We start from the raw sequence: 20229 nt of genomic DNA, 5'->3' as shown, positions 1-20229 counted from the left end.
TGTTGGCATGGTGCTGGTGAGGGAGATATCACCGACATCACTGCACAGGATGGCAGGAAGCTTGCTCAGCGTCGTGGTGATTGTTTCTGAGAGAGGGTGATGCTGTTCTTGTGGGGAGCTGGGATGCAGCGGCAGGCACTGGCAGGTCCCGGTGCTGGTGCTGCGGTCGGTGGGCTGGGGCACTGGTGGGGGCAAGAGGCTGTGTCTGTGGTAGAAGCGCTGGGAGTTTGGGATGTGGTACCAGGTACCAAGAACACAGAGATGCAGATGGGGACCAGCAGTTCTGCTGCTGTGTCACTGCTGGTACTGTTCAGCATCCGGGTGTAGGTTGGGAACCTGGAAAGTGGCTTTTAGAGACGGGCAGAGCAGGCAGGTTTTGCTGGCACTGATATGGTTTTTAAGCCTACACCAGTTTTAAAATACCAATTGATGTACCATTTTGATACTTGTTTCAATTCAGTATAATTTGCTTCTGCCTAACAAGCCAGGCCTCTGTTTATTTAATTTTTTCTACATTTTTGGTCACATTTCCAGTAGCTGGGAGAGGAGAAGCGGCGGCCGTCTCTGCTTCCCTTTCTGTGAGACATCCCAGCCAGTTCCCGAGCGCAGTTTGTTCTGCAGATGCCCTGACCACCACGCATCCGGTGCTGGTTGCACGGGCGGGGGGAGCGGCTGTGCATTCCCCTGCGGGCTGCGGGTGGCCCGGCCCACGTGGGCCCGGAGAGTCACCTGGAATAAGGGAGCTCCGTTCTACGGAGAAATAATGTTCCGCTGCAGGAGCAGAACACACTTGGGTCGGGCGGTGAGCACTTCACGTGGCTTCTGGGGAGACAAAATGAGAAGCCGTAATTGAAATTCTGCTGTAGTAAATTTAAAATTAATTGGCTAACAAATTCCATTTCTTAGGCATGCCATCTGAGGCTAAAATACTTAATTTTTTTATATGTTTTAAATATTTCATCATATACTGTCATAATTCAAAGTCAGGAAACATTCAGAAATATTTTAAGTACTGATAAAGAGGGAATAGATTTCGTTATTTCAGTTCTAGGGTTTTTTGTTAAAGTAAGACCTGGCCGAAGGTTCTTTGCATCACTTAAGTTTTTTCAGGTACCCGTTTAGAGTTATTTTACCCATTTTTACAGAAATGACACAGCTGAGAACTTGGTGTGCACTTCCCGGGTGGGAGCAGGATGGAGATCCACCCTGCCTGGGGCTGCCGCAGGGATGGAGCTGCCTCCGCCAGCTCCTGCCCTTGGAAGTGGCTTTTCTCCTGCCCGGGGTCCCATGCAGAGGTTGGCTTCCCTGAGCCATCCCATCGGGTCCTGTCCTGCCGGCCTGTGCCTGACTGGCAGGGCTTCCCCTGGGATTGCGTTCCTTTTTTTATCCCAGCTAAGGCATATAGCTTAAGAATCCATTCAACAATTTTTTTTTTAAAAAAGTGGCCTTATTTTTACAGAAAATGCTTTTTAATACATTTTCTGTGGTTGGAAAACAGTTTTTTAAGTAGTATCATCTTTCCTTTGGTGAGATGGTTTGGGAGGGAGGAGGTTGGCACCTGCATCTTGAGGATCTACAGTTAAATGCAACATACGTGAAAATAATTCATTTGAAGCAACAGCATCTGTACAGGCACGTTCGAAGCGGCTGGGTGTTAACAGTGTACAGATCTCTGCAAAAAGCAAACCCATCTCTGGGTGGCCCTTTCGGCTCCTCGCAGCCGTGGCGCTGCCAGGCACTGCCACCCTCCGCCCGGCATGTCGCTGAGCCAGCCTGGGCAGCGGCGGCTGTGGTGACAACGTCCCTGCCCTGCACTTCGGGAGCGCTTGCTTTGGAGAAACACATCGTGGCAGAGGGAGAAATAGCCAGACTGGGTGTCACAGAGCTGGTTTTCAGGATAAACTGCAGTTCATAGAAGAAGGGCCGGTTTCCCCCACAGCTGGGCTCCCCTTGGCCTTCCCCGCCGGTGGAGGCAGCCCCCCCAGCTCCCAGCCGTGGGCCGTGGTGTGCTGCAGCCCCAGCAGCGCGGCACGGGGCTCCCCGGCGCACAGCAGCCGGCCTTCGGTCTGTAGGGCCACCGGGAGGGCAGGGCAAAGGGGAGCGATCCTGCTGTGCTTTTCCGCATCAGGGAGGGTGCCCCGACAATCCGACATGGTGCACACCAGGGCCTGAGCAGGTATTTCTCACAGCTGGCAAGAGCCCAGTCTTGCGGCACGGGCAGGGTGTGTAACCCAGGCTCACCTGGTGCAGGAGTAACACAGAAGTGTTGGGCAGGAGTCGGCCAGGTAGCGGTGCTGGGCAGCCAAAGGGGACTGGAATATGTTTCCTTGCACGCATCCTCCACCGTTTGATGGCAGGGCCCTTCCCTTCAGCAGAGAGCTTTGAAACATAAACATCTACCTGCCTTACTACCAGGCTACAAGTAATCTCATGTTAGTTGAACGTGATAAGCCATCACTTTGTTAGAAAACAGATGATTTTACAAGTTACTTTATGTTTCAGGTCCTCAGTATCGGCTGGAGAAGCAGAGTGAACCTAATGTCCCAGTAGATTTAGACTGTACCTTGGAGAGCCAGAGCACTTTGGAATTCTGCCTTGTCCGGGAGAACAGTATGTTTCCCCTTTTCACTTTTGCTCTTGTAAATTGCTTAAACTCACATAAGTTATGTATTTTGGAACACAAGCTGTACTGTCTGGGCAAGTAAGTTTTGACGAGACTTTCTTTCCTGAGACACTTCTCAGTTGTGCCAAAACACTATTCCAGAGGGAAATGATGGATTTCATACCTTCTAGTAAATAGTCTGCATCCTGTTTATCGCTTCATGATTAATCTTTTTCTGTTAAACTCTGCTGTGTAAAGTTGTGACCAACCCTGAAAAACACTGGAAATACAAAACTTTTTCTGTCGCAGGCATTGCTTAGTGAATAAAGTGGTTGGTCTGCAGGTTTTGCCACGTCAATATGGCTGTTAGAGGCACTGATTTTTTTTCTAATAGCATCTAAAGAAATTAGCCATGCAGGTGTAACTAGAGCAGTCTGATGGTTTTTAAAGGTCTAGACAAATAATCTTCTCTCCAGCTATGCTCAAATATTTCTATTCTGTTAATTTTTTTAAGGTCCTGATATTATTTCCTGATAAATTTCTTTACAAGAAATTATATGAAACTTTAAAAAAACAACCAAACATTTGACATTGATTTGTGTTTGTCCTCTGTAGCATTTCGGTCGATCCTTCATTCTTCCCAACAGTCATGCTCTCAGTTTTGGGGCATTTTTTCATTCTATTTTAATTCAGATGTAAAAATGTTGATTGTACTAATGAGGAAGCTAGCAGCATTCAAGCTGTCAGCCAAAACCTTGCTCAGTGTGTTTGCTGCAAACAATCGTAGTAAGAGCCTGTTTCAGTAATAAAGTTTTTTCTTTCTTTACAAAGATTAGACCTTTCCATTTATGCTTTTTGTCCATAGCATTTCATACTTTATCCCAGAATGAGAGCAGAGCATCCCCAAAGTACCTCCTAATTCCAGTGGCGAGTAGTAGGCTCTGCTCCCATTTAAGGAATAGCAGCTGCCACAAGCTCACTGGTGGTACGTCAGCGCTGGAGCTGAGATTAAGCACTCACAGTTTTGGCTGCCGTTCTCCGCAGAGTGGGACTTGCTTCCAAAATGATGCTCCTGGTTAATTTCTTCATAAAATGCTTCTAAGAAACCATAGGAGAGGATGCAGCAGAAGGTGGCAGGGCTGCTGTGCATGAGGAAATGGAGCAATTTTAACCTCGCTAATCAAGTTGCACTCTTCCACAAGCCAGAATTCCCCGATGTCTGCATCCATCCTATTATTTTTGCATCAATTTTTAATCTATGAAAAGATTCACACTTTCAGAAGTTTTGCACGTTTTGATTAGAAGTAACGTTTTTTTTAATCCAGGCTCTAGAATTAAAGGTATATTGTATATACTGCATTTTTAACGCATTTTTATCATCTGCAGAGGAATCCATGCTGTGGCTCGTAGCTGTATCTGCTGATGCTCTTAGTTCTCATGAGTGACTAGGTTCAGGTTGCACCATTACTTTAATAGTAAATGTCATAAGTTTGTAAGTGCTTTAGCAGGAGGTATTCTGTTCCGCATGAGTAGCGAATGCTGCAGGAGAGCCACAGAGGCCTTGTCTCAAAAGAAATGTCAGTCAGTAACGTTGAGGGAACACTTTTCCCTTTCCCTGAAGTCCTTGTGCAGCGACTGCTCCACTTCCCTCCTAGGTGAGGGGATGCCAAAGCAGCTCCTGGGCAGAACGGGAGGCTGTAGGATAGACCTCTGGGGCTGTGAGTCAGAAGTACCCTAATTTGTGAGCTCTCCTGGCCCTCCTCAAGCACATCGGTGGTGCTCGTGGTTGGGGGCCCTGGCTGGGATGAAGATGCCCCCGGGATGGGGAGCGCCTTGGGCAGGACCCTGAGGGCTGCCCCAAGCCCCCGTGCTCCTGCCCTGCTGCCACAGCATCCCATCGGTAGGTGGTGGCTTTTTGTCTCATTCGTGGGTGTTGGGTTTATCAGCCAGCACCTAGAACATGGAGGAGCAAAGGCAATCCAGACCCTTTGACTCTGTGGAGTTCAAAAGCAAGTCACTGGTTTAGTTTGTTCAAGGCTGGCAGCAATCCGCAAAATAATAGATGCTAACGTGAATTCTGTCTCTGCTGCTGTGCTGGTCCTGAGTGTTCTCCGAGCTGATACCAAACTCAAGTAAGGAATGCAGGAGAAATCTTCTGCATATAGTTTTTCCTCCCAAATGTGGGTGAATTTAAAGCAATCTTCCATTGTCCCTGCTCGGGGATGTATGTGGAACACCTGTGCGGTTAACTCTCTGCCCACATAGTTCAAGGACAGCGCAGTATGTAAGATCAGCCATAATTCATGCATTGTACAAAGCCTGGTTCCCCCAGTACGGAATAAGAAATTGGATTTTGTAGTGCTTAAGGAGCTATCTTTCGGCATGGCATTAGAATAGAAATATTGACAGTTTTGCACTATTAATAAAATAATAGCTTGAAAACCCTAACATCAAAATGAAATATTCATTTTGTGCATTTTGTTTTTATTTGAAATACTTTTAGCTTAGATATGTCAGTCAGGGAAAACTCTGTTATAACAGCTATTATTTGTAAATGTGCTCTTCATAGTCTCATATTCATTTATAAATAAATATATATGTATGATGCCAAACATCTGCTAGTAAAATAGCTGCCAGTTTCCTTCGGGCAAATAGAAAGTTTATATTTCAGGGTATTAAATGAAACAGAAAACTTTCCATTATTAAGAAATATGCACAGAGAAATCCCCTATCTATCCAGTGCTTACTAATAGCATTCAAACGAATAAACTGTTTCCAGTATGGCAAACTTTCTAACTTGCACTAAGATTTATCTTTAAACTAAAAGCTTGCACTTTGTAACGTGAAATGCTTTTATGTATAGTAGCAAACTGTTCATGGCTAATTTAGTTTTATTCTTACCATCTTACTTCTGGAAAGTTCCTCTTTCTCATTTTATCATTAGATAGTAATTAGTATTCAAGGGAAATTGGTGTTAATATATTAAAATTGGTTTAGTGCCTTTAGACCTGTACCAAAGCCAATGTCTTATTGGAAAATGTAACTGGGGACTCTGTGTATGTAATTAATTGTATTACAATTAAGAACTTTCATTAAGCAATATACTAGCACATTAAAGTAATAAGGGACATTTTTGCAATGCAGTTAACTTTATATTTTGTTGTTTTATCGAGGAAATACAGGTTCACTTGCTCTTGAATAGTCTACATACGGCATTTCAATATTCTGATATTACTAATGTGTCATTTTTATACATCCTCTAGTGCTTGCAGGGGTCTCTTTTGGATAAGGCTCCTTCTTTTCACTTCTAACTTATTTTCAGACTCGTGCTTCCAGTGCCTGTCGTTTCATTACCGTTTGTCTCATTTCAAAATTAGGATTTTCTATGAGGAGATTGGATTGAGTTACTATACAGCTCTGTATTGCACAGTAGTTCAAGCACTTGAACAAAAGTGCCATCTCTGTACTGAACCTGATTTTCCAAAAAGCTAAAGAAAACAAAGCAAAAAGCCCCAGCAACAGAGTAAAGATCTTAAACTGTCATTTCCAGCCTGGGAAATGTGTCAGTTTTCTGGGTGACCATCAAACCCAGAGACTGCAAACTAGTGCCATGACTGTGACTTCTAACACACCATAGTGCGTCACCACAGCGGCCAGCTTAAAGAGTAGAAGTGTGGAGCCCTTGACACCAGGTTTGCTTTTTATTCAGCTTCTATGGGCAGAAAGCACCACTCCGTTTGGGTTTTTTTCAAAGGAGGAGGCTGTGGTTTAATGTTCTGTATGGTTTTGCTGCACAAGCAATCTGAGCGGCGATGGAGAGCGGCCAGGCTGGCTGGGGTGTCCCTCCACTGGTAAGGACGGAGGAGACCGGAGAGTTGATAAGAATCAGAGGAATAAAGAAAAAAGCGATGTAGCTGAACGGAATGCCTGCCTTTGGTATGGGGTCTCCCTCCATCCAGCACCGTGTGTTCTCCCATGGTGACCGGTTTTAGGGATTTAAAAACATTTCCATGAGATCGTGGTCAGCTGCACAGCATCTGTGGTTCTGTCTGGGAGATTCCGTGAGCACAGGCTCCCCATGCTCCCACTGACCGACCCCCGCTTCACTGTCACCTCCCTGGCCTTGGGGTTCAGCGTTCAGCAGCATGGGGCCACCTGCGCGGTGTGCGCAGCCCCCAGCACAGACCCCAGCACAGCTGGGCACTGCCCTGCCAGGGGGCCTGGAGCTCCGGTTGAGTCCAAGCAACTGTAACGAGCGGAGCTCCTGGAAGGTGGTGGGAGGCTGTTCCCCAGTTATCCAGGGCTGGCCTGGGGCTGTGGCAGCGGGGGAGCTGGCCCGCTGTGGGCAGAGGCACCGGCTGTGCGGGCAGAGGCGGCGCAGGCAGAGGTGGCAGTGGCTGCGCGGGCAGAGGCACCGGCTGCCCTGTCCCTGCCGGCCCGAGCACCAGCCCCGCTCTGCCCCGCACACATGCTGCCCAGGTGGGGGCAAGGCTTGCAGAGCCGTGGCCATGCCACGGTGCAGGGCAAGCAAGAGTCCTGCGCAGCTGTGCCACACATTTTTCAGTCCCTGGCGTGGGGGGAAGCACAGGCTTCCCCTCGGCCATTCTTTTCCTGCTCCACTCACGGATTTTCCTGCCCAGCTTCTCCAACAGTTAAACCCCTGCCCTGGGCGCGCCTCCCCTGTAGCTGCGTTTTGCACTTCGTGCAGGTTCTTGTCTTGTGCCTTGTTCATCCCACACCTGACTCCAACTTTTTTCACCTTTTCTTTCACAACGTGAGTCTTAATTAGGTAGACTATAAGGTAAAAATGCAGAGGTCATTGCAAACTGAGTCTCCATGTCGTTGTGTGAAGGAGTTTGTTCCTGGAGGAGGATTCTGTCCCCCCCAGGACCAAGTGATCTCTATGCCAGCGGATCCATATTGCTGGGTCGGCTCTTGGGCTAAATAATAGACCTGGAGCATCTACTTTACTTGATTGTCTTCCCGAGCAGAAGCTTTTACATTCAAAAGCCACACTGTGATCTCCATTACAAATACCCTGACAGGCCTGTAAATATTTGACAGGTTTATTCACAGCTGCTTGCGTGTGGAAAACATTTTTATGATTTTTCCCCCAATCAGCTGGTGGAGATGGCTCTTCCCTCGCTGCCGAACGCTGGCAGTCTCGCAGACATCCTCACAGAGCTGCGGGGTAAGAGCAATATGCCAAGTTCTGCAGTCAGGTTTTTCCCTGCAGGGCATTTCTCTCTGTTGTTACTGATATTACTGCTATTATCCAATGCACCCTCAGGGGTCTGCATGTCTTGCCATCTTTAGACAGATGATCGGTTTTGATGGTGGAGTTCCTGGCTGCTCTCCCAAGAGCAGCAACTGTAGAAATTCTGTAAACCTGAATCCATTCACAAAGCTTCATAAAACAAAGTCGGCAGAGGTTACAGATACGCGGAGGATCTGAAAGGCATCCAGAGCAAAGTCCTGCTGTTTGGCTGCTCCGCTGTGGCGGGTGATGCTCCTGCAGTTTAGATGCTGACACGGTGCTCACGATTTTGGTTGCAGTGACAGTTTTTTCCCCTGGATGTGATCTGGCAGGCTGCTAATTTTTCTTTCCAATACTTTTTTTTGGCGGTGTGAAATCTGAGAAGACTCAGCTTGGTACTAGCCGGTGAAGTGGATATTTAGCGTTCCCCCTTTGCCAGTAATCAGTGTGGGTGGTGAGGCTGGGGCGGCTGGAGGCCGGCTGGGGAGGCTGGGCACACAAAGGCAGCAGAACCTGTAGAGCATCCTGTGAGTCTGGATCTTGTGCAGTCTTTTAAGAACACAGGAGTTGCGGGTACGAGGTTAATATGTTGCTGTTCTTTGTGTTATTTCGGAATTTCTTGCTGCTGCCGGTTCAGTTTGTTGGCGCTAGCCCTTCTTCACATGCAACGCTGTACGTACGATGCCGCTGCGCAGAGCACTGCCCATTGCACCGAGGCGGGAGTCCAGGCACCCACCGCGAGGAGGCAGCAGGCTCAGCCTCGGGGGTGTGCGGGGCTCGGGGTTCCTCTGCCACCCCCCGCCAGCACTGACCCCCGACTCCCCTGCGGGCAGGGGCAGGGGGGTGCCCAGGCGTAACCGCACAGTTCCGCTCTGCTGCGGCTCATATCCCGGCACAGTGTGCCGGTGTCCCTGCACGCTGCGGGGACAGGGCTGGCCGCATGCCTGGGAGCTGCTGCCAGGGCTCAATGGGCATTTCACTGGGATCTGTCAGTGGAAGAGAGTCCCAGTTCGCTCTCGACGACAGGGCAGCAGTGCCATTGCCATCCTCCTGCTTTGTTTTCAGGCACCACCATGCCACAATGTCTCAAGATGCTTTTAAGTGCACCAAAAAGTTTGACATATCTCAGTGTATCTTTGAAGTACTGCAGCATGAGGATTTGACATGATACATTATGATAATCCATAGTATAGAGACATTAACACAGGGGTCTTTGACAAAATACATTGTAATGTCTCCGAAGGAGCCATTACAATTTATCTTGTCATTCTGGAGCATAGAGTGGTTGCAATGTTAAGATGGCTCTGCATAAATTCACATGTAGACTGTTTCATTTGATTTTTGGAATTCTTTCAAGTTGAATGGCACAGCCCAATTTGTAGCTTAACCCTTTGCTGTCCCCCTTCCCTGAGGACAGGTCCCCGGTCGCGTGTCAGCAGGCTGTGGGACGAGGAGCGGTGGTGCTGTGCCGCGGGCTTACCTGAATAACGTCTAGGAAATGGGAATCTCCTACTGCATGCTCTCAGCATGGATTTTGACTTGTTTAACAGCAAATGCTCACCTTACTTTGACGCAGACGTGAAAGATACTTACTGCAGGCAGTGATGTTGGTCACTGGATTAGCAGAGAGGAAGGGGAATGCTTTCAGCCAGCAGGAAAAGTGCTGCATGCTCAGGTGGGGTCTTTCTTGTCTCTCACCCGCATTTGTCCTGCATATGGCCAGCACCCCCACAGCTTCTCTTGCCGAAGCAAACGCACATGCTTCTGCCGCTCCGACCCCCCTGGTAAAAGGCAGCTTGCTTCTGCGTCAGCGGGTGGGTCTGAGACAAGTGCAGGGTTTTCCTCCCCTGGCAGCTGTGGCATCTCCTGGCAAACCGTCCCCTTGTCCTCTGGGCCCAAACGTGGAGACCCACTGCAGCTTCCCTGTGAGCTGGGGTCCCTGCACGGGGTGGGAAGGGTCAGTGTGGGAAGCGTTACGTGTTGAGGCTGCTCCAGCTGTGCAAGTCTCAAACAAAATTATTAACAAAAAATCTGACAAGGTCTTAGCCTGCTTTGCTGGATCTTTAAGACCTGTACTAAAATTCCATCATCTCATCTTCCCATTATTAAAATTTCAGCAAAATATAAAGTTTTCATTAATCTCCTGCCGCAAATGTAGTACTCTGAACTGGCAGTTGATTCAGCTTTTAGGACTACATTAGCTGGGATATTAAAGAAAACGTGTCATTCTTCAGTATCTTCTGTAAGAAGCTAAATCAGTTTTCAAACATATTTATACCACTTTATCTAACAGCATCTGAATGATCGTTCAGGGCTGAGATGGTTTATTAGCAGCTGGCATAGAAATTACTCTGCGCAAAATTATATATCGCATTATAGTAATGTTTAAATTGGTGTTAATCCAACGTCATAAAATGTAAAAAAATCTTTAAAGCGTGTTACATTTTTTCAGTAATTGGCATTTTGGCTTAATGAGATGTTACCTTTTATAAAGCCAGTACCTGCAGTAGTAATGAGAATACTAATCAGTAAATAAAGCGTAGCTTCGTCGCTGCAGTGCTGAGATCAGAGCGCCCGAGGGGCTGGCAGCGCTGCAGCAAGGTGCCAGCGTCACATCCCACCTGGGGGGTGCTGAAACAGGGGAGAGCCGTGCTGGGGCATCCATTGGGGGCAGCACCTGAAAATGCTGCCGAGGCTGGGGGCAGGCCCCCCCTTCTGCCCGGGGTGGCGGTCTGCGGGTGTCCTGGCGAGGGTCCCACTGGCTCAGCCCCGGGTGATACTGGCAGTCCCGGGTGTCTCGTGCCACCTGAGAACCTGCTGTGGGGACGCTGCACGGCTCTTCGTGTGGGACGCAAGTGTGCGTCGGGACGTCCTCCGTGAATGGGGGGTTTTGCCTGAGGGTGAGGATTTCCTCCTCCCAGAGACGTGAACTTGAGCGTTTTGTTCTTTCTTAAAAGGCCGCCCGCAGCTGCAGCCTCGCAGCCGTGCTCACGTGCCAGCTGAATCCTGTGCCATATTTTAAACCTCTCGTTCATTATTGTTGGCTTGTTTTGCAGGTTCAAGAGGAGAAGAGGTCTCGGAGGAGGACCCTCAGATCGATATAGCTACAGTTCAGGACATGCTCAGTAGCCACCATTACAAGTCCTTCAAAGTCAGCATGATCCATAGGCTTCGATTCACCACTGATGTTCAGTTAGGTAAATCAATCTGTACTATAACGCTTAGGAAAATGGAACAGTTCAAACCTTTGGCCATCTCTAATAGCTGACTGTCCTTCTCAGACTGTTTTAAAGCAGTCATTATCATGTTGGTCCATTTTATTGTGGAGCACATCACTTGAAAGCGTTGCTAGCATTTCAGCAGTTAAAAAAAATTGCTTTCAGTTGAAAATACTTTGGTATTTTTATTATCCACAATCAGCTAGCACATGTTTCTTCTGAAAGAAGGCCATTATTTAATGACCTCATCTCTGGTTTTCAATCTAGACTTCCTAATGGAAAGCGTCTTGCCAACTGTTTTGTTATTTTTAAATGAGGATATGCAAAATTAGGAATGATTACGCTTTTCCTTTTCTGAGACTGAAGGATTTTAACGACCAAGTGGAAATTTGAGGTGGAACAAAATAAAACTAGCATTCTCTAAAGGTTTTATATTGTCCTTATTAGCTTTCTGAATGCTTTTGAAAACCCGAAGGCCAAGGGATGACAGAATCTTGAATTATAAAAGCCCCATTACTGTTTTAAAATGATTGAATGGCTTTTTATCTTTGTGTTTAAATTGTGAAAATTTGATTAATGATGCATTGGTAGGTGACCTGTGACATTCCTGGAAATACCTTCCATAAAGAAATGATTCAGCAGTAAAATATTAAGTGCCGTGATGTTTACGGAATATGTTTATTCTGTAGAAATCAGTGGAATTGTTAAATTTAAACTGTACGAGTTCCTGTATTATTATTGTCACTGTAGTCTCTCGATTCTTCCATCCTCAAACACATGCAAGAGTCTGTTTCTCTCAAATTTGTACAGAAGAGGCTTTCTGAGTTTATTTTGAACTGTCTTGTTAAGGAAGGATTTATATGCTGGTGCTGAAGCAGGACATGTTTTCTGCTTTTGAGCAAACTATCTGGGTGTGATAGTTTGCTTCCAGTGAAGTTTGACTCACTGTATCTGGGAAGTGTCAGAAATGAGAGCTTGAAAAGGTCATGACAGATCACTAAAGATAAATGGTTAAGGGAGAATAGCTGTTAAATGAAACAAATGGCTTAACTTGTGTAGCAGTGAAGGAGCTGACCCTGTCCAGTAGTGTAAGGACCATAAAATTTCCCTTTTATAACAATCTGTGAACTTGTGTAGTTTTGATGGCAGTACACTGACAGTGTGATTTTTATAATCTAATTATTTTTTAAAAAATCAGAGAAAACCCCAGTGGGATATTCAAAGTTTGGGCAAATGTACAGCATCAAAATCTTTAGGTAAAGTCAAAATAAGGGTATGTTGCTTGGGGTTTTTCCTCAATTTTTTAAGGTATTAAAAGAGCAGTGCTGATAAAATAAGCACTGAAGTGCTGTTTGGATTAGGGCTGCTGGGTGTTAATGTGTTCATCCTCTGCCAATGACAGACTGCTCCATACAGTCTGAAATGTAAAAAATGATGTCTAATTTTTTTTCATCGCTCATCAGTAACTGTGGTTTGGGAGCTATTCCGTGTCAGTTTAGCGATGGCCAGTTGCAAAGACTTTGCTCCGTAGCATTTTTATGCTATCAGTTTTATATAGCGGCCATAGCAAAGCGACAGTTTTTCTGGAGGATGCCAAGGATCCCCCATCGTTCCTGTGCTCCTTATTGATGGTATCGATGGTGTCGGCAGCCGTGCAGGAGCATATTGGCTGTCAGGGCAGCTTGCACTGGAAATAGCGGTGTGGTTTTGGGGGCAAGTGCCAGTTTCCCAGGCTCCACGCGGAAGGATGTTTGCATGCGACAGGACCCAGAAGTGGTGGGGAAAACACTCAGCGCAGCTCATCTCCACTCCCTGCAGCTCGCTCCGACGTCGCAAGACGTACACACGTCATCCAGTTTGAATAGGTTCTGTGCTGGGGTTTATTCCAGTTGCACAGAGCAGGCAGCAATAGTGTGAGTTACTGTCTGTGAGTTACTGTCTGTGTACTGGTGCTTCTTGCAATGCTTTAGCTGTTTCGAGGCCTGATCATTGAATTTGAGGCAAGGTTTAGTGAAAATATTGGCGTAAGCTTGATCTTCTGTACGTTGTTCATAGTTCTTCTACAGTAAAAAGCAATACATAAACAGCCATGGGAGGAGTGACCACCTTTTGACTGATGGTTTTATTACGGTGGAAAGCTTTAGCCGTAGCAGTTTAAGGTCTGGGGGGTTTATGGTTTCACTTACATTGCAGCGTAATGCACATACAGTAGTACTCTCAACGTCTTTACGAAGGTTGTGTCATGTCGTGAAGGAATAAGATGCATTTGCTTTGTGTGGCATTAGCAAAACTAGAATAAGCATATTGTCTTGGAAAATTACTGCTGGCAAGGATTTCAGAAAGAGGGGGGCAGTTGCAGACCCCAACAAAGGAAGGAAGAACAGAGCAGTGTTACTGGACTAATACATTGATGACATGAATGAATTAAAAAAATAGTACAAGAAGCATTTTTACTTGGTTTTTGAGTATGACTAATTTGTGCTGCGATACAGAGACTGCAGAAGCCACATACATAATACTGTTTTGATTTTAGGTTTCAACACATACAGATGGTGAGAACAATAACACAAAAAAGACAACATTCTTTGTCAATGTGCTCTTTGGATGTGTGTGAGCTTAAGCCAGTGATGTCGAGATACAGAAATAATGGATGAAGTATACAGCAACAATTTGCAGATAAAAATAATAGAAGTTAAAGTGTATTTTACATGATAAAAAAAAGATGAAAGAGGAGGAAGTCTGTTACATCCGAGATGGTTACAAAATCCATGCTTGGTGAAGTAGCCTCTGCTGAAAAGATTGATGCAATGGGGAGTGACCTTGGCTTGGAGCAGGAGCTGGTGATGTATGTATGAGCATCTCTCTGCTAAATGGACCCAGATTTGTAGCACTAATATACATGGAAGCCCAGAACCAAACTCAGGATGGCAATAAATCAACAGCCACTTTGGGTGTCATTTCTGGTTTATATTCCACTATTGTTCTATCACTTTAATTCATGTCACTATCATCTGTTCATCTGGAACAGTTTTATATAATTTTCCAGTGGAGTTACCTGACAAATCCTATCAAATTAACAAGGTGCATTAACAGTATTGACTGACTGTGAATTCTGAAGTTGCAGGACCATGCAGTGAAAATTCTTTAAGGGTATTTTCAGGGGTGACGCTCCTAGAGGAAGTGATGGGGAACAACCCTCACACACAAAGAATTTGCACCTTTATTTTTAGAACTTGCCCTGACTTTTTTTCAGTGAGAAAACAAGAACTGGTAACAGCAACTTCCCATATTTTCCTTAAACCATGGAAAATGCCATTTTGAATGATTAACCATTACAGTGAAGCAACAACACCAATTTAATACAATCTGTCCAAAATTAAATTACAAAACAAAATGGGCTCCAGATACAGTATCAGCCTGCTCCAATTACCTAGGTCTAGCAGTCCTTGTGTTAATTGGACTCTTGATACAGTGCTTAATTGAAATGTGATCTCTCTGATGTGACGTATGTTTAATGACAAAGCGCATTCCTGGATTCATAGAAGGGGGAGGGGGCTGGTGCCGTTGCCATAACCTGGTGTAACAGCAGGGGTTAAAAGGAGGGTGAGGTGGTGCTGGCGGAGGGGCTGCAGCACAGAGCACGCCACAGTGTCTGCCCCTTGCTCTCCATCCCTTCATCTTAGAGCGGCACAAAATGCGAACGAACGTGGCTGGCCACTCCTGCAGCTGTGCCCACACTGTAAGAAATGCTGAGTTGGTTTTGGAGGGCTTGGGAGAGCCATTACATATGTGGCATCTTCTTGTATTTTGTCACACCTCTTAAAAGTTTTATCATCAGCTCCTTTAGGTTTTATTGTGACTCAGATGAGCCGAGCACTGTGTGTTTGAAAGCATCATGGCCAAAACCCTCAAGAGGCAAAAGGTTCTCTCTGCTGGTTGTCCAGAGGTGCAAGAGTTAAATGATGTTTAAATACTTTTTTCCAGTATTGCTTCCTTTTGTTGCTTTCTCATGAGCTTCACCTGTAACTCATGAGTGAAGAAATGTAATTATTTTTTAAGGCTTCACATGACATGAAAAGCACACCGGGAAGTTCCTTCGGTCGTGCCAACAGCAACTAACAATGAGCATCTGCTCATCGGTGCGACATAGCGCAGCTTTTGCTTCGCAGTGCTGCGATGCAGACTGCTGCCAACGACAGCGAGTGTCCCGGGAAGATAAACGTGGATGGCTGGAAATGCCAGCGGGTGTCCCGTGGTGGCTGCAGCACGCAGGCAGCCCCGGCAGCGTCCCACCAAAGGGCTGCCTTGCGCGGCTGCAGGGGGATGCGGGGGCGCGGGGCATCTCCTCTGCGCCATGCCCGGCTCGGCCCGTGCGGCAGGACCGAGGCGCCAGCCGTCTGGGGAAGCCCGTGCTGGGAAGCAGGGCCCGGTGCCCATGCCAGGAGCTACACAAATCCTCAGCTTGCTTTCAAAGCAGCCTAATTAGAGCTGGCTTTAAAATGCCAGCAGTGTAAAAACGCACAGGATCTCTGGGACTGGATGTCTTTGTTTATGAGTATCTGAGTAACACAAAGAGCGTTTCTGTGATGCTGCGAATGGGTGTTGTCCTCTCATGTGGAGGTTATAGTGTATGTGCTGTATAGGAGACAGAACAGGGATGGTGCATGATAGTGTCTGTTACGTATAGTACTGGTGATGGAAAAATTAGCGGTATATTTTATAAATCGTTCCACTTCTGTAGCTACCGCTTCCAGAAACACTCTGTATGTGTTGAGAAGAATATTTTCTGTGGTACTTCTTTCTTGCTGGCATGCTTATGCAGGAGAATAAAATGCAGATTATCAATGTGGCTTGATAACCATTTGCTTTTGGTTTCAAAAGCTCCTGTGCTTTCAAAAAGCCCAAAAGGGCAATATACTTTCATCCCATTTAAGATTTATAAAGTGTGTCAAACGGCTGATATGAAATCGCTTAAACAGATCACTATTGTGGCGCTCTATTCTTTCTCATCTCAGGTATTTCTGGAGACAAGGTAGAGATAGACCCTGTTACTAATCAGAAGGCCAGCACTAAGTTTTGGATTAAGCAGAAACCCATTTCAATCGATTCTGAACTCCTCTGTGCCTGTGACCTTGTGGAAGAAAAAAGCCCAAGTGAGTAGTCCTTTTTATTTATGTTCTCTCTTCTCTCCCTCCCTGTATGTGCTACATGTCCAAAGAATTATTGCTACCATGTCCTTTTCTTTCTATAGGTGTATTTTATTCATTATAGGATGTTTTTAATCTGACTCGATTCTATTCTAGAGAACACGACATAAACAGATACACATTTTATGAGTGTCCCCTTTAATGCTGCTTACAGCTAATGGCATCATTAAGAGTGTTTCTTGCCCACTATCAGTAGCTGCTGCCAGTGTCATACCAAGGAAACGCTGCCTTTGCCCAGCTGGTCCCTGGCCCCATAGCTCGGTCATCAAATAGGTGTTTCAATGTAATCAGAATTTTTTTGAGCTACTTAATATCCAGGCTGGTTTTAAACAATTTCTCAGATGCAGTTGAGGATCTCGGCCATGCAGTAAGTATCAGTGCAGTCTCAATTTGCTTCAGCCGTGGCTGAAGCGGGGCTCGGAGAGCGGGGTGTCAGGGGGGCGGTGGGGGTGCCTGGCCAGCAGCGATGGGCAGGCTCACAGGGGGTCTGGCTGGGCACCCCGGCTCAGCCGGTCATCGGCAAGAGGCCAGTTTGCGCTGTGTTTACAGCACGACTTCAGAAGCCAAGTGCTTTTGTTGTTGTATCAGTGGAGTAATGAGAGCCTCTGTCTGTAAAATTTGGTCAAAAAAGCAGAAGATAGGCCCTGCGGGAGTCGGGCAATGTCTCCCAGTAGTGCCAAAATGTAACTATCTACTATCAAACAGTAACTGCGGTCCAAAAGCTCAGATGGATTTTATTACACTTGTGCTTTTGCGGGGTAGGGATGCTAAGTATTAAGTACTTATCTGCAAGGTGACAGAGAGGGAGAATTATGTGATACATATTTACAGAGGTAATGATCTGTTGAATTCTCTTGGAAGAGTAAATTTATGGCTGCCACAGATTTTATCAGCAATTATTGAACTATATCCTTCTCCCCTTCATTACCCCTTCCTAATTCCATGTTCTCAGTTCACTCCTTGTCTTCCTTTTCTGTCCCTCCAGCAAGATTTCATGGTCCTTGGGAAGGCATGATCCCAAGGAGGGACTTCCCTAATGACCAGGCAGTCGGACATGTGCAGCGCTTGTCTTTATAGTTCAAGGTGCAGTTTTGTGCTTGTAAATACATTAACACGGTGGCGTTTGTAGCCATGTTTTGTTTCAAATGCGAACACTTGTGGTGATAAAACTGTGCCCACAAAATGTATCTGAAAAGCCAGCCCTGAAACCCGAGGTGTCCAGCTCACATTCCCGTCAGTGTGACAGTCCAAGACCTTCGAGCTGTCCCAGAACAGCTCCCGAGCTGCGTCCTGCCAGGGATGGGGCTCTTCAGCCCCAGGGGCAGCACCTGCCGCTGTAGGAAATTATGTTTGTACCCAAATTGTGCCGACCCCAGGAGAAATACGGGACAATGTCAGCCCCCAGAGGGAGTCCCAGCAGCAGAAGGGCAGTACCTTCATGTGGAGGCTGTGGAAGGAAGAATCACGGTCACTTGGGAGAGGACACTGACAGGTTATGACAAAGGCAACCTTTATGATACTCAGGGGGTTTATTTACTCATTTCTGCATGGCTGTTATAAACTTTTCCTATTAAATAAGTGGTCAGCATAGTTCCAAAAGGAGAAAATATTTCCTCTTGAAGTCTGCTGACCTCTTCCCAATTCACTAAAGATGTTCCAAAAGTCATTATTATAGGCCAGTAGAAGAGACTTTTAGTGTGACATCTCAGAATGATACATTTTGGGGAACTTTTAACAGCAGATCAGTATCTCTTGAATTTTAAATGGAAAAAAAAGTTATTCTAGTAGCATAAAGGAATGAAACTCACTGTATTTCACAAGTTTTGTCTGTGATTTTTATCAGCATAGTGATATATGTTTGTAGCAGAGTTTACATCAAAAATTATTCCCAGATCTTCTTGAATGAATTATTGCAAAGAAAGAGAGGCTGGGTAAAGATAAGGTCTTTGAGTTCCGCAATATATTTTGTTTTCATGTTTTTATCTCTTGTAACACAAACGTGCTCCATCTCATCTTTCAGAAGTGTTCTGCACATGTAACGGTGCTCGTGCAGTTACACTGGGTGAAGGCACAGTGTATCTTATTGAGCTGCCTGCCTTCCCTGGGCCTTGGCCGTCGGGGTTATGATAAAGCTGGGTGCCACTTTGCTCGACTGACTTCTTGTACTTCTGAGGAGAGGTGAAGGGTTTGCGGGAGCCTCCAAACAGCCCTTACTAAAAAGTAAGGGCAAGGGATGTCGGGAGTGGAGTCTGGTCACTGTGATGGGTATAGCAGCAGGTTTCTGCAACAATTGTTCCTCTGAACATGGTAATTAACACAGTTTAATATTCAGTTAGCTCATCCTTTCTGCTGATTAAAGAGGTTTCAGAGCTTTGGCTGGTACTTTTCCACAGAAATATAAAACCAGAAATTGTGTATCAATGTAGTGGAGAGCCTTGTGTTTATTTTCCCTTAGTTTTCTCTGAAAAGACAGGTTCATGCAGCGAAGCTTTAGTGGCACTTGTGTGAGTGCTAAAGGACTCAACAGCTTCAGAGATGATGTGTTGTGAATATTTATGGATAGACTCGAGTCGTTCTGGGTGGGGCTGGAGGGCTGAAGCTTTCCTGTGCTGTGAGTTCGCAAGAACTTAGAGCCGTGCTCGGTGAAAACAGAAAATGAAAATAGAAAGCTCTGGTGTCTGATCTGCCATTAGCATGGGGACTGTAGGCAGGGATGGCTGGTGATTCTTGCTTGCCCTTGCAGTAGGCCTGGGTCAGCATTTGAATTTTTATTTGTAAATTAAATCAGACTCCCTGAATTTAGACAGAGGGAAGAGGTAATGGCCCTGCTGGCTTGATCAGATGCCATTAGAACCTGAAAACACTGTGTATGAACGGCTTGTTCAAATCAGGTTCGGTCTGATTATCACGAGAGATTCTGAATGTTCTGAATCTCAAAAGGAAGCATCCTATCATTGAGAAATAAGATTTAAGCCTTAATAAAGTAGTTGTCATTTTTATAGCTGAAAAGAGCTTTGTATCTCAATTAAGTGTACATAATATAAAGTCTTAAGGAAGCAACATAATACGTTTAATACAATTATATCCCTTTGCAATAGTGTAATTTAAAGGAAATCTGATTCTGTTAATGTCTCTTACATTACTTGGACAAAGGAGAAACTTCAGTGTCACCAACTGCCGCCTTTTTACAAAGTGCACTGTGGACCAAGCGCGGCTGTGACGGATGCGCTGTTGGCCGTCCCTTCCGACGGCTGGGGCGCCCAGGCTGCCACGGCATCTGCACAGTGGGAGGACTGCGCCGCACTGAGGCGTGGAGGGGTGGGCAGCCCTCGGGGCAGCCCTTTAGTGGCACCGAGGCTAATCAGCTGGGCAGACTCGCACTTGTCGAAATATGGGGGATCCATTCATCTGTATTACACGATAGCTTCAGAAGTCAGGTTTATTTGGTAATTTGCATGAAAGGCTGAAGAAACGTTCTCTATGAGCCTTTTTCTGCTTTTGTTGTTTTGTTTTAAGAAAGCAGATACCTCTTGGTCACTAGGTCAGAATATCCTTAATATTAAGGTAGCCTAAACAAAGGTGTTCAGTAGGTCACAGAGTACATCAGTAACTTCGGTTTGTAATTTAATTGCCTGCTTTGCACCCTGCAGCTTAAGATTTCCTTTAAATTCTTATTCCATTGTTGCACTGGGGCTTAACAGAGTGTTAACCTGGTAATAGGCACAGGGCCTCCCCATTATATGTCTCGCTATCGAGCGGTTCTGCATGACTAGTTAAAAAAGATGGCAAGAAGATTAATGAAAGCCGCCTAGTACAGAAGGGGGGTAGGTACCTTTGCGAGACTTCTAGCGAGGAGATATTAGAGCTGAACCAGAGCTTGGCTTTTTCTTTATCCTGTGACCTTTGAACCTGCCTTACTGTCGAGAGCTGCCAGCGGAGCCGACG

At 45.9% G+C, this 20229-nt stretch overlaps 1 protein-coding gene across 3 annotated transcripts in view; it reads left to right on the top strand.

Moving 5' to 3' along the window:
* The window catches only part of MAPKAP1 (MAPK associated protein 1), a 106336-nt gene that overhangs the window by 76277 nt on the left and 9830 nt on the right, over positions 1-20229 (top strand). For 2 of the 3 annotated variants that reach the window (XM_040605708.1, XM_040605709.1), the window contains exons 8-10: positions 2503-2610; positions 10916-11056; positions 16093-16230. In XM_040605708.1, the coding sequence (XP_040461642.1) occupies positions 2503-2610; positions 10916-11056; positions 16093-16230 (387 nt within the window). The remainder of the gene's footprint in view (positions 1-2502; positions 2611-10915; positions 11057-16092; positions 16231-20229) is intronic. The other variant, XM_040605710.1, reaches the window with a different exon arrangement.

This window comes from Falco naumanni, chromosome 9 (genome assembly GCF_017639655.2).
Source record: "Falco naumanni isolate bFalNau1 chromosome 9, bFalNau1.pat, whole genome shotgun sequence".
NCBI classification, from domain to species: domain Eukaryota; kingdom Metazoa; phylum Chordata; class Aves; order Falconiformes; family Falconidae; genus Falco; species Falco naumanni.
Note: the sequence above shows the minus strand (reverse complement) of the source record. Positions and strands in the feature narration are given on the sequence as shown.